The 13034-nt window shown below is 35.5% G+C and overlaps 1 protein-coding gene across 3 annotated transcripts in view; it reads right to left on the bottom strand.

The window, feature by feature from the left end:
- Positions 1 to 230: 230 nt before the first annotated feature.
- LOC145254595 (orexin receptor type 2-like) overlaps positions 231 to 13034 on the bottom strand; it is a 774875-nt gene continuing 762071 nt past the window's right edge. For 2 of the 3 annotated variants that reach the window (XM_080113217.1, XM_080113211.1), the window contains one exon: positions 231 to 1141. In XM_080113217.1, the coding sequence (XP_079969343.1) occupies positions 1119 to 1141 (23 nt within the window). In that variant the 3' untranslated portion in view covers positions 231 to 1118. The remainder of the gene's footprint in view (positions 1142 to 13034) is intronic. The other variant, XM_080113206.1, reaches the window with a different exon arrangement.

Below are 13034 nucleotides of genomic sequence, written 5' to 3'. Positions count from 1 at the left end.
TATACAGGAATTTACATCGGTAGTCGGTACCGACGGTTTCAAGCCCGGTAGTTGAGGACTGCTCTTAATGTCCGCCTCCGGCTCTCTTCAGCCGACTCTCATCATTATATATATATATATATATATATATATATATATATATATATATATATATATATATATATATAATGATCGTCACTTCTTGACAGAACAAGACCATCCTTCATTTTGCTTTATTGCGTGTATATATATATATATATATATATATATATATATATATATATATATATATAAAGAGAGAGAGAGAGAGAGAGAGCGAGAGATAATGTTAAAATACCATTAACATAAAAGTTTTAATAAATAATTACGTCCAATTATAACACTATCAAATAGATATAAATATTAGTTATTATGAGATCATTAAATTTGATTTTCTTCAGGATAATTTTATACTGAGCATTAAGAAATACATAACACGTATGTGTATGTGTCCATATTTCAAGACGGACGCACAATATTTGTTTGGATTTATCGAATGAGAATATTAATTATTTACATTTAAATTGCTTTTCTTTAGATTATTTTCTTTATCAAAATTGATATTATGTACTTCCTGCAGCCTTCTTAATATGTGTTGCCAATTTACGTTATATTTTATCCATTAACGAATTGATGACACATAGAGATAAAAGCCCGAAGGTAAACAATATATTATAATGGATGTACATTACGAATTAACGTATGATACACATGATTCGGTATAAAATATCCCCATTCGTGGAATGTTCAGTCAATTATTTCCAATCTTCAATATTTTATATTCTTTCCTTGTTTCAGTCTCCGTTCTAAAGGGTTATTAAAATTGCAAGAAATTGTTTCATGTGTCCAAATTTGATGAAAATGAAGTTTAAACAGCAAATAATTAAAAAAAAGTCATAAATTCACATTTCTCGTGTTTATTTACTATTGTGCCCTTCATCGTCTTTCGATGGCGTTGCGGTGGTTACAAATAAAAATGCTTTTCAGCTATGCCACATTTTCACGGCGATATAGCTGGATCCATGGCTGTCAATCGGCTGTGGATCAGATAGCTGTAGAGGAGATCCTCTTGGCACGGTAGCTTGTGAATTTTGTGGATGTCACGGACGTGGCCTTACTGTAACTGGAAAATACAAAAAAGTAATATTAAATCGGGTGGTTTGTGGATATGTTTGGCGTAAGGTCACATCCATGACATCCGTATAACGTATAAGTTGTCATACTTAATAAATTTCATAATTTAATATTTGTACAGTTACCGTGATTTACATCAAATTTACACTTAACCGCTGCGATATATTCGGTTAAGCGTATATTTGATGTAAATCACGGTAACTGTACAAATATTAAATTATGAAATTTATTAAGTATGACAACTTATACGTTATACGGCTGTCACGGATGTGACCTTATTGTAACTGAAAAATAAATACAAATCAATTAACAATAAATCATATAAATTACGTATTTTGTGGACTCCGCAGATGTGATCTTATTGTAATGAAAAAAAAAAAAACAAACAAAAAAAACTGAGTTATATAATGTTTGAGGTTTGTGCCACATACGTAGCATTAAGTAAACTGTAAAAACACCTGGTAGCTTGCATATTTTGTGGATTTGACGGATGTAACTGTAAAATCCTTAAATCAAAATTAAACATGCTAGCTTATAAACTTGGGGGATGTCACGGACGGAACTTTACCGTAGCATAAAAACAATATATAAGTAACTATATTAATCTTATAATTCAGAATTGATAAATAAATATATGAACGATTTCTCTTCAAATAAAACAAATCTACTTACTATAGACTCTCTACATAAGATTAGCCTTCGCAGTTTATCTGGGTAAGTTTATGCAGTCGTGGATTTTCCTAAATATTTAATCATGGCTGCCCGTTGTATGGTTCCAGTATTTCTATTGATTTCACTTTCTTCCATTCATATATCCAGGTTTTTCGGGACTGTTCATACTGTTCCTACGATTACTGATATGATATTGACGTTATTCCACTCCAATTCTCAGTTTTTTTTTTAGTTTTTCTGTCTTATTATTACACACCCTGTTGTCTGGTGTGACAGCAAACTGTATGATGTGCCACGGTTTTTCTTTCCGTTTGTTAACTATTATAACATCCGACCCTTTTCCCGTATAAGTTGATCCGTTTCTTGCGTCCGCGTCTTAGATGATTGTGTGATTTTCGCTATCACATACTATTTCCGGTTTCATTACGATTGTGTCCAAGTTCAAAATGCAGTCTGTTGCATAGTTCCCAGTGTACTTTCCTCCACAAGCAATCGTATTTATTGGTATATTCTTTTGGGATTAGTTTGCAGCATTCACGAATAATGTGATTTACTGTCTTGTCTATTTGTTCAGAGTTTGCATTTCCTGTTTTTCTAGGTTTTATTTATATTAGCTTTGATAGTTTTAATCTCATTTTTGCGCGCAGCTGTTAGTGGCGGTTCTGTTTCTCTGTTCAAATGTCATTTTCGTAGGCATACCCATGTGTTTTTGCCGTTCTCCTCACTCGATACTCTTATGAATTGGCCTTGTAGCAGTTTTTGTTTGTATTTTTCATTCTTTATTTCTTCGATTTCTGTTTCTGTTTACGCTGTTTTTTTTGTGTTGTTTATTTTGACGGTATCACTGGTTAATGTATTCAGCTTTTCTCTGCTGTGAAATATGTATTTTTACGATTATTTGTTTTAACTTTACCACAATCTTCTATACTTACTATTCCCCTTTACTCTTTCTCATGTAAAATCGGACAGTTTCATCGATTGTTCATAGTCATTAGTTTCCTAGACTTGTTCACGATGCATACCTTTCTGTTAGTCCAAATTTTGAGCTACTTCGTGAACAATAGAAAGGATGCCGAAAATGACAAAGACAAAGACATGACCAAAAGATCCGGAAGAAATAAAACGTAATAAGAAAGATCGACGATAACAAAGCATACAAAAGGCTCTCTAAAACATGGATAATAGAATGCCTGAGAATGTACAAAATACCAGACCAGATTATCAACTGGGTAGAAAATGCAATGAGAACATAGATATCTTAACTTACAGCTGACGTAATAATACATAACTTTTTATTAAAATACAAATAAGTATCTTCCAATGAAAACTCCTTATCATCACTACTTTGTATCATAACCATGATGCCTTTTAATATACTCAGAAATTTCCTAGTCAGATACAATTACACTAATGCAGATGAAAGAATGGACCACATAATATACATGGACTATCTGTGACTTTTTGCAACTGACAAAAAGAAACTAAAGACGCTAAAATAACATTAACCACTTCAACCAGAATATCCATACTAAATTCGGTATAGGAAAGTGCGTACTGTTGGTTACAAGAGGGGGAAAACTGGTGACAACGAGATATATGGAACTACCAAAACAAGCGAAGATGATGGCAAAAAGGTTATCAGTGATACCTAAGAATAATTGGGAGGTTTGGATGCACCCTATGAAAGCAACAGAGAAACTTGGGAAGGAATATCAACAAGAAACCCCCAGAATTTAACCTATACAGTAGCAACCTAATTAAAGGCATACACACATGGACAGTATAACTATTGAGATATTCTAGACCGTTCATAAGTGGAACAAAATAAGACCGAGGAATCTCGACCTGAAGAGCAGTAGACTCATGCCTTTACTCAAATAATGATGCTGTCCGAATCCATGTGAAAGGAAAGACCGGAGAAGATGATTGCCTTGTCTGGAAATCATTATGAATGATACAAAAAAAAATTAGAAACATACATAACGTAGAATACAAGAAGAAGACTTACTGCAGCAAGAGATACTGAACAAATTAGCAAGACACAAAACAGAAAAAAAAAGAATAAGGCGAGAATAAAAATCCGGGAAGAGAAACAGCTAAACGAACAATTCATAAGGATAGCAAAAGATGAACCTTATGAAAACACTTGGACATGGCTACAAAAATGATATTTAAAAAGAGAAACTGAATCATTAATAAGAGCCGTGCAAGATAACGCGATTAGAACTAACTGCATCAAAGTAAATCCCAACAAGAAAACAGAAAAGAGCAAATGCAGATTCTGTAAATGTAAGTGTAATAATTTTCACCTGGACCCCACAGCAAAGCACTAATTAAAATTCAATGGCGTAATGTGAATGGGAAATGAGACATTGGGGAAGGTTACTGCTACTTTAATTCCAGTGATAACCAATGGTCATTTGCAGCAAGAAGTCAACAGCAATGGAGTATTGCAATGATGCACATTTATTTGCAAGGTTTATCAAAAAGAGATGGACAATACTGGACATCTGCGGGGAACTTGTGATTCAAACTCCAAAAGAGCATTAACTGTTGTTGTTAATGAGAAACCTCTGGTGATTCCTCGTGTGAGAACCCCTGGTCAGTATGCAAACTCTGTGGTTAAAGAGACGAAACAAACCATATAGTAAGGGGATGCAGAAAACTGGCCCAAAAGGAATAAAAAAACAGGCACGGCCCAGTTGGAAGGATAGTACACTGGGAATTATGCAAACAACTGCATCTCGAATGCACAGATAAGTGGTACAAACATAAGCTGGCAGCAGTACTTGAAAACGAGAATCACAAAGTCCTATGGGGCAAAGACATATCAAACTGATAAACCCATACAGGCAAGAAGACTGGATATCCTAATAATTAACAAGAAAGAAAAATCCTGTCAAATCATAGACTTTGCTGTTCCAGTCGACCACAATGTGAATATCAAAGAAAATGAGAAACGGAGCAAATACACAGAGCTAGTCAGAGAGCTGAAAGGGATATGGAAGATGAAGAAAATCAAAATAATACCTATAATAGTAGGAGCACTAGGAACAATCCCGAAAAACTTAAAAAAAAAAAATGGGAGAAATTGGAATCAGAGGAATAACTGAAAAAATATAACGAACAACACTAATAAAAACAGCTGAAATATTAGAAAACCCTTGAATGTGGAGACTAACATACATGAGCAACAAGCGCTGACCAGAAAACTGCTGCAGAGGCAAAACATGAAACGCCACACAGAACCAAGAACATCGAATTCGTATATCTATAAGTTTTCTACTCCCCCATTACCACATAACTGAACCTTTCCCACCTAAAAACTGAGACCAAACAGCTAAGTAGAGTCAAGGAGGAAGGCAATTCCGAGGAGAGAGCACTGACCAGATCTCCGCTGGGTTAGGGCGAAGAGAACTGGGACGTTCGGGAAACTTATTGCCACTCAAATTCCAATAAAGACTAATAGCCGCTGTCAACGAGAAATCAATGGCAAGCAGCTGTTGCGATAATGCAAATTTATTTGCAAATATTATCAAAAAAGGGTGAGAGTACTGGAAATCTGGGGAGACTTGTTGTCACACAGCTACCAGAGACACCACAAGGAGAGATCTTTGATGGCCTCTGTGAAAGCTCCTTGTAAGTCAATAATAATAATAATAATAATAATAATAATAATAATAATAATAATGATGATGATGATGATGATGATGATGATGACGACGACGACGACGACGACGATGATGATGATGATGATGATAATAATAATGATAATGATGATGATGATGATGGTGGTGGTGATGATGATGATGATGATGATGATGATGATGATGATAACAATAATAATAATAATAATAATGATGATGATGATGATGATGATGATGATAACAACAATAATAATTATAACAATAACAATAATAACAATAATAATAATAATAATAATAATAATAATAACAATAATAATAATAATAATAATAATAACAATAATAATAATAACAACAATAATAATAATAACAATAATAATAATAATAATAATAATAATAACAATAATAATAATAATAATAATAATAATAATAATAACAATAATAACAATAATAATAATAATAATAATAATAATAATAATGATAGCAAGAGACACTATAGCAATTAAAAAAACAGAAAGCAGAAATGCAAGAAATAAGCGAGTAAAGAAAAATGAGAAGAAAAACAGCTTTACGGTGGATTCATAATGATGACAAAAAAATGAAACTCACGAACGACATGTCTGTGAAAATAATACCTAAACAGATAATCTGAATCATTAATAACATCCGCACAAGATAATGCGATTAGAACCGACTATATCAAAGCAAATAAAACAGGACAAAATAGAACAGCAAATGCAGACTCTGTGGACATCGGAACGAGACGACAAACTATATAATAATCGAATGCAGAAAACTAGCCCCAAATGAATATAAGAATGGATATAACCAAATGGTGAAAGCAGTACACTGGGAATTATGCAAGCAACTGCATCTTGAATACCCGATTAAAGATACAGACAAAAACCAAGAGAAATACTTGAAAGCGAGAACCATAAAATCCTGAAAGACATATGGAGAATTAAAAAAGATAAAATAAGACAAATAATGATAGGTGCACTAGAAACAATTCCGAAAACTTCCCGAGAAAAAAAAAGAATAAGAGAAATTGGAACTAGGGGGGATGGCTGAGGAGATACAACAAATCGCGATAATGAAAACAACTGAAATATTAAGGAATATCCTTGAACGCGCAGACTAATACACATGAACTACAAGAACCATCTAACCACTTTAAAACAGCAACGGAAGTAAATCTGAAAGAAACAAAGAACACCACATGGAACAACAACAAAGTGAAATTGAATAAACAATCATGGAGTCGGCATCAACTGCCAGTAGACAAAAGGTTAGTGAGGATGTAAAAATTCAGGAAAGCAGGTACCAACCAGACTTCTACTGGATGAGTGCTATGAGAGAACTGTGACCTTAGTAAACAACACCACATACACTAACCGTGGCCGCAAAGGGTCGTCCGATGTGTTGAGCTGTATCCTCAAGCATTGAACCGTCCGGATTAACATTTTGAAGGTGCTGGCAATGGTCTTGTTGTCAGAACTTGAATGTACAGTGGGGCGTCACCGATCTCGCTCCTTGAACATCGTGTCACTTTCAGACTTGATAAAAGGTGTCTATCGCACTTGGGATTCGTTCCGGACTTATAACTTAGATATAAATATGTCACTTGTCCCCATTCCCCTCCTCCCCCTTTTTTTAAATGGAGAGTAGATAATACAGTGGATGTGTTATCGGCAGCTCCAGTAACTCTCGCTTCTCCTATTTTGTCATTCAGTCCTCATTCAATGAGTGATTCTTCTGACAAAGGGTGAAGAAAAAGCTGCTTAAAGGTCGGTAGTACTTGGTGACCAGTAGTCTGAGATGTCGGAAATTTTTCTCTCTCTGTCTGTCCTTGTGGCCATGTCACTAGTAAGGGTGCTGGAGGTAAACGTTTGTCTGGGCTGACGTTATCCGCCTGATAGTCAGGGACCCGAACCTTGGATTAACCACTAAGGAGGCTGTCCTATCAGCAGCGCAAAGTACTGTGACTGCTGTATTGCCATTTGGTGAGTGGATCTGGACCATGCATTAGTCTCTGGTGGGTAATTGTTACGGCTTTATCTTTTCGTGTGCTACAAACAAAAATTTTCCTGTCTTTTTCTCTCTTACTTTCCCTCTCTGTACTGCTCTAACCAAGTATGCCGACCTATTCCACAAATCCCAAAACCTCAACATGAAATATCTCCAGAATAAAAACTCGATTAAACCTAGAACCCCATCTTCCGACGTAGACCCCTACTACCAGGTCTCCTTCTCCAACATCAGGGGTCTACGTTCCAACCTTCCAGAGGTTGAAACCCAATTACAGGAGACGAAACCGGACATATTATTTCTCAGTTAAACTGGAATAGGTCCGACCACTTCCCTAGATGAGTTCATAATTAACGGATACTCCAATTTAACAGCTAAATCTGACACCCAAGATCGCCATGGGCATGGAATATGTGCCTACATTAAGGAAATCAAAACGCGGATTCCATGAACAAAGCTTCTTTCTTAGAACTGCACGCCTGTGGAACTCTGTTCCGTCTGCCTGCTTCCCTCTGGACTACAACTTGGGTGTCTTCAAGTCCAATGTTAACAAATTCCTAATGAACCGCCCTCTTAATTAAACTCTTCATCAAATCTCCACACTAACGTAATGTACTTGCAATAACCCTTATCCCTGAGTGGCTTCCGGGCCTTGATAAGTGGTGATCACTGTGTAAAAAAAAAAAAAAAGATAACTGGCCAACAAGTGCATTGTCGGCAACAGAAAAAGAAAACCGGAAACAGAACAATATCATATTTATCGCACCACACTGTACATATTAAAAATATATGTTAAATTTACAGTTCTGTTATTTTACTAAAGTAATTATAGAAATATAAGGTAAGCTTTTATTATCTTATCTGAAAAGTTTGAAGCATTATTAAATCTGTTTTATTTTTAATATGTATTGATTATTTGACAGGTGCGCGGTGCATCGCTCAACGAATAAGATTTAGTAAACGAAGTAGATTAAAAAAAAGAATAAATAGAGATTATATGTATAAAAGTTTTCACTGAATATATTCAAGCATCACTTCAGGATTAAATATAGCCAGGAGTGGAAATCTTTAGAAAAACAAAAAACGAGTGAATAGGTTTGATAAACATCATCAGACGAATCAAGAAACAGTCAGAACATTTTTTCTCCTGTTATTTTTTATTTCGTTCATTCAAGCAGGTTGATATCTTTCCACCATAGTAGAAAAACGACTTTGAAAAGTAAATAAAAGAGAAAAAAAAGGTTAACAGATCAAATAATCACGGAAGCGAAAATTCCTGCAACAAATAATACAAATTCTTTTCATCCGCCCTTTAATGAAATTCGTTAGGAATCTTTAAAATTCAAAAAACGGAAAATCTGGTTTTTCAATAGAAATACCTTTCTAAAAGCGCTCTTTGATTCGCATGATCAATGAGAAATCACTTTTCATACTTTAAATATATATAAAAACCAAAGATTTTTAAAAATATTTCATTACATGATACGCATTTAGAAAATTATTTTGTTAGAACTGTCCCGTTTAAAAATATCGGTTGTAAAATAGGTGCTCATTTTCTAAGCAGTTTCCAAAAGAATCTATGAAGAAAATATGCACAGATTTAGCAATTTAAATGCATTTTTTCTAAAGCATGTATATCAATAATAATTCGAAGTTAAAAGCAAAAAAAATACGAATAATTTTTGCGGTGGTAATACTGCAAAAATAAAAAGAGAAGTAAATTGATCAGTTTGTTTATTCTTGTTGAGGAAAATAAAACCAAAATATATGTTATAAAGAATAGATAACAAATATATGAGCAAAAAAAACCAATAACGTTTCTAATTCTTAAATAGTCAATAACAAGTTTAATGCTAGTTAAACTTCATTTTCATATGACTTGTGTACACACCCACAAAAGAGCACTTTTAGAAACCACGCATATAAAGAGCACTTTATATTTAGTTGGCGCAATTACCCTTGGATTTTGCGCAATTACCCCAAAGTACTGTATTTATTATTATAGATTTAATGTTTTATAGATTATTATATTGTAGCGAATATATATATATAATTCCGACAAAAAGAAAGTCCACACTTGTAATTTTTTCAAAACTGTAAATTTAAGCTAAATTTAATGTAACTGTTTAAACAACCTATACCTCATTTGATTCGCCTTTTATTCCCCTATAATTTTACCTGTTCATATTTGACTTTTAATTGAAATATTCTAGTGTTTATATCAATGAAAAAAATAACTTCAAATTAAGGAGGCAAAAAGAAAGTCCGCAACAACAAATTCGCTTAAAACCAGCTTAAATTATCGCCCCTTAATTAGTTAAAATATCCACCAACAGGCAATAAAGCATCTCTAATCGTGATTGTTGTTGTTCCAGGTTATACAACGTAATATTTAGTCCATATACCACGAATTTCTTTTAGTGATCGTCAGGAGCTTATTAATCTCCACCTTCCTTTCTGGTTTATCCAATCGAAAAATCGGCCGTAGATTGAAATGCACGGCACGAAAGACTGTGCAAAAGCACCAAAACACCGGCAGTGTTCGTGATGCCCTAAATCTCGTCCTACTAGAGTTACTTATAACAGAGAAGACAATGCTATTTAGATCCGCAGCCTAAGAAACAGATTTGAAACGGCACCCCAAATCCAACAACAATGCAATCTTGTTAAAAAGTGCCCTCTTTCTACTGTTAAGAACAGATTAAAAGAACTTAATTTGCAAGGATATGTTGTAAAACGCAAGCCAATGATTTCTGTAAAGAACAGAAGCGTCGTATGGACTTCGTCAGATGCAATGAAGATCATGACTCTTCATATTGGTCAAAAGTGCTTTTTAGCGACGAAGCAAGTTCAATAGGCTAGGTAGTGATGATAGACAGTACGTCCGTCGGAGGAAAGACGAAGAATTTTATCCTAGCTGCTCAGTTTCAACGCTGCAAGATGGGGCGGTTCAGTTGTGGTGTGGGGGTATTATTAGTACCAATGGTCAAGGGTCTATAGTTCACTTGAAATTAATTTTTACTGAGCATTTTCTACCTTATTCTAGTCGGAATTTGGATGATAATCCCATCTTCATGCAGGATAATGCTCCCATTCACACAGCTGGCAATGTCAAGAGTTCCTGGAAAAACAGTGAGACTTTTGGGCCTTGTATAGTACTTAGTATACGGAAAACGAGGTTGCAGGTATAGCCTATTCTTATTTTTCGTTGCATAAAAATCATACTTTAGCACCCCGAAACTGATACTGAAACCTAATGATGTTTTGTTTACTTTCAGGAAGCTGAAACCGAAACTCAAACAGAAGCTGTATTGACAACAATGAAACTGGAACTGGTTTAGAAAAGTGACTGATTTTATAAGGATCTGTGCTTTTTACAAGAGTCTGTGCTTCTTGTGTTTCTATTTTGGACACGCATCTCATATTGACAGAAAGTGGAGCGCAATAGCACAAACCATCCTGATAAGTTCTGCTACATATATGATAATGCGATTCTTCCTCGTCGACTAGCAAATATAACTGATTCTGTGAAGGCATAAGGCTTTGGAGCTTTAACATCCCATGTTAACTGCAAAACATGTGTCGAGAACTTGCGTGATTAGAGAAATAAAAAAAGAAGAGTATACCATTCGCTGTTCCAATGGTTTGGGGAGATGGTATAGACCATGTGTCAAACTTCTATTTCTGCATGACTAATCTTAAAGGAGTCAACCGCAAGAACAAGCATTGTATCCAGTATCCCAATGTTCCGTCTCTCATACGACTAGTCCCTGATGGTCCATGCATGTCCGTTTCCGAGCCAGATGTTGCAATGGAATCTAGCTCTGAATCGGAATCTGATAACGCACTAGTTAGGGCAGAGGGTGGAGAATACATCCTAGAAGAGAATGACCGACCAGTGCCTCTAACATAAGCAGATCTTAACGACTAGAGACGAGATTTAAACCCATCAAAGGAATCAGCATAGCTTCTGGATTCTCGTCTTCGTGAGAAAATTTGCAACCATCTTAGACAACATTCTTTTGCTACTGAGAGAGTGAATGAGAATCTAGACAGTCTTCACAACCAGAAGGACTCGTCACTTGTTTACTGCAACAACATTACAGGTTGATTCAATCAATGGGGCTGCATTATGTTGCTACTGAATGGAGACTGTTCATCGACTCTTCCAACAAAGGTCTCAAGGCTGTCCTCCTTCACAACAGAAATAAATACTCTTCAATTCCAATCGGCCATTCGGTTCAAATGAGAGAAACTTATGACAACATGGATAAGCTACTGTCTTCTCCGAACTAGAATGACCAGTGTTGGTTGAACTGTGGAGATCTTAAGGTAGTTGGATTGGTTTTGAGACTACAGGGTGGGTACACACAATATACATGCTTTTTGTGTTTGTGGGATAGTCGGTCTGGTGATCAACATTTTGTCAGACAAGAATGGCCACCTAAACAATGAAAGAAAATTATGAACCTGGTTCACACAATGTTCAGGCTCGTTCTCTTGTTGAACCAAACAAAGTCTTATTCCCACCTTTACATATGGAAGTGGGACTAATGAAGAACTTTGTGAAGGCAATGGACAAGGACGGCATGGGATTTACTTTTTTTCAGAAGAAGTTTCCTCGGATGAATCTGGAAAAGCTTAAGGCTGACATATTTGATGGACCTCACATGAAGGAACTCATGAAGGACTCAATGTTTGACGATGCATTGAGTTGTATGTTTGGTGGTCACTTAAGTCAGTGATGAGAAACATTTTAGGAAATAACCGAAGTGCAAAATACAAGAAAGAAGCGGATGAACTTTTGAAGAGCTATACAAAAATAGGGGCTCGTATTTCAGTCAAAATGCACTTTCTACGATCTAACTTAGACTATTTCTCTCAGAACTGTGGTGACTTCAGTGAGGAACATTTCCACCAGGATAATCATGTCATGGAAGAACGCTACCAAGGTCGATGGGATGTGCAATTTCTTGAGGACTACTGTTGATGTTTGAAATAGGACATGGTAGCTTCTCAACACAGGAGAAAGTCATTGAAATACAACGGATAAAAATAATAAAAACGGCTGAAATATCAATGGAAACTCTTGAATGCGGAAACAAATAAAAATGAGCTATAGACACAATCCGGTCGTATATAAACTAGAAACTGCAATAAAAGTAAAACACAACGAAACACCACATGCCGCCAAAAAAGCTGAAACTGTATTATTGTAAGTTACCCCTTCCCCCAAAATATACTATCGGGATAAACTGACACCACTTCAAATAGACGAGGAGGATCCAAGGGGATAGAAAAATCACGAAAATAAAGCACTTACCCCCATTGGATGCGTTCGAATGGGACTGGCATTGTTGAGATGCTTAATGCCACCCAAATTCCAATGAAGAACAATGATCGCTGCTAGCGTGAAATGAATGGTAAACGACTTTTGCCAAGTTTATCGAAGAGGTAGGAGTACTGGAAACTTAGGAGGACTGGTTGTTACTTATACTCCGGGTAACAACACAGGTTGTTCTCAGAGAAGTCTTTGGT

Source organism: Euprymna scolopes, chromosome 3, assembly GCF_053919585.1.
Source record: "Euprymna scolopes isolate OS-2025 chromosome 3, ASM5391958v1, whole genome shotgun sequence".
In the NCBI taxonomy this organism is placed as follows: Eukaryota; Metazoa; Mollusca; class Cephalopoda; order Sepiida; family Sepiolidae; genus Euprymna; species Euprymna scolopes.
The sequence above is the reverse complement of the archived record's forward strand: the minus strand, read 5'-3'. Positions and strand labels throughout refer to the sequence as shown.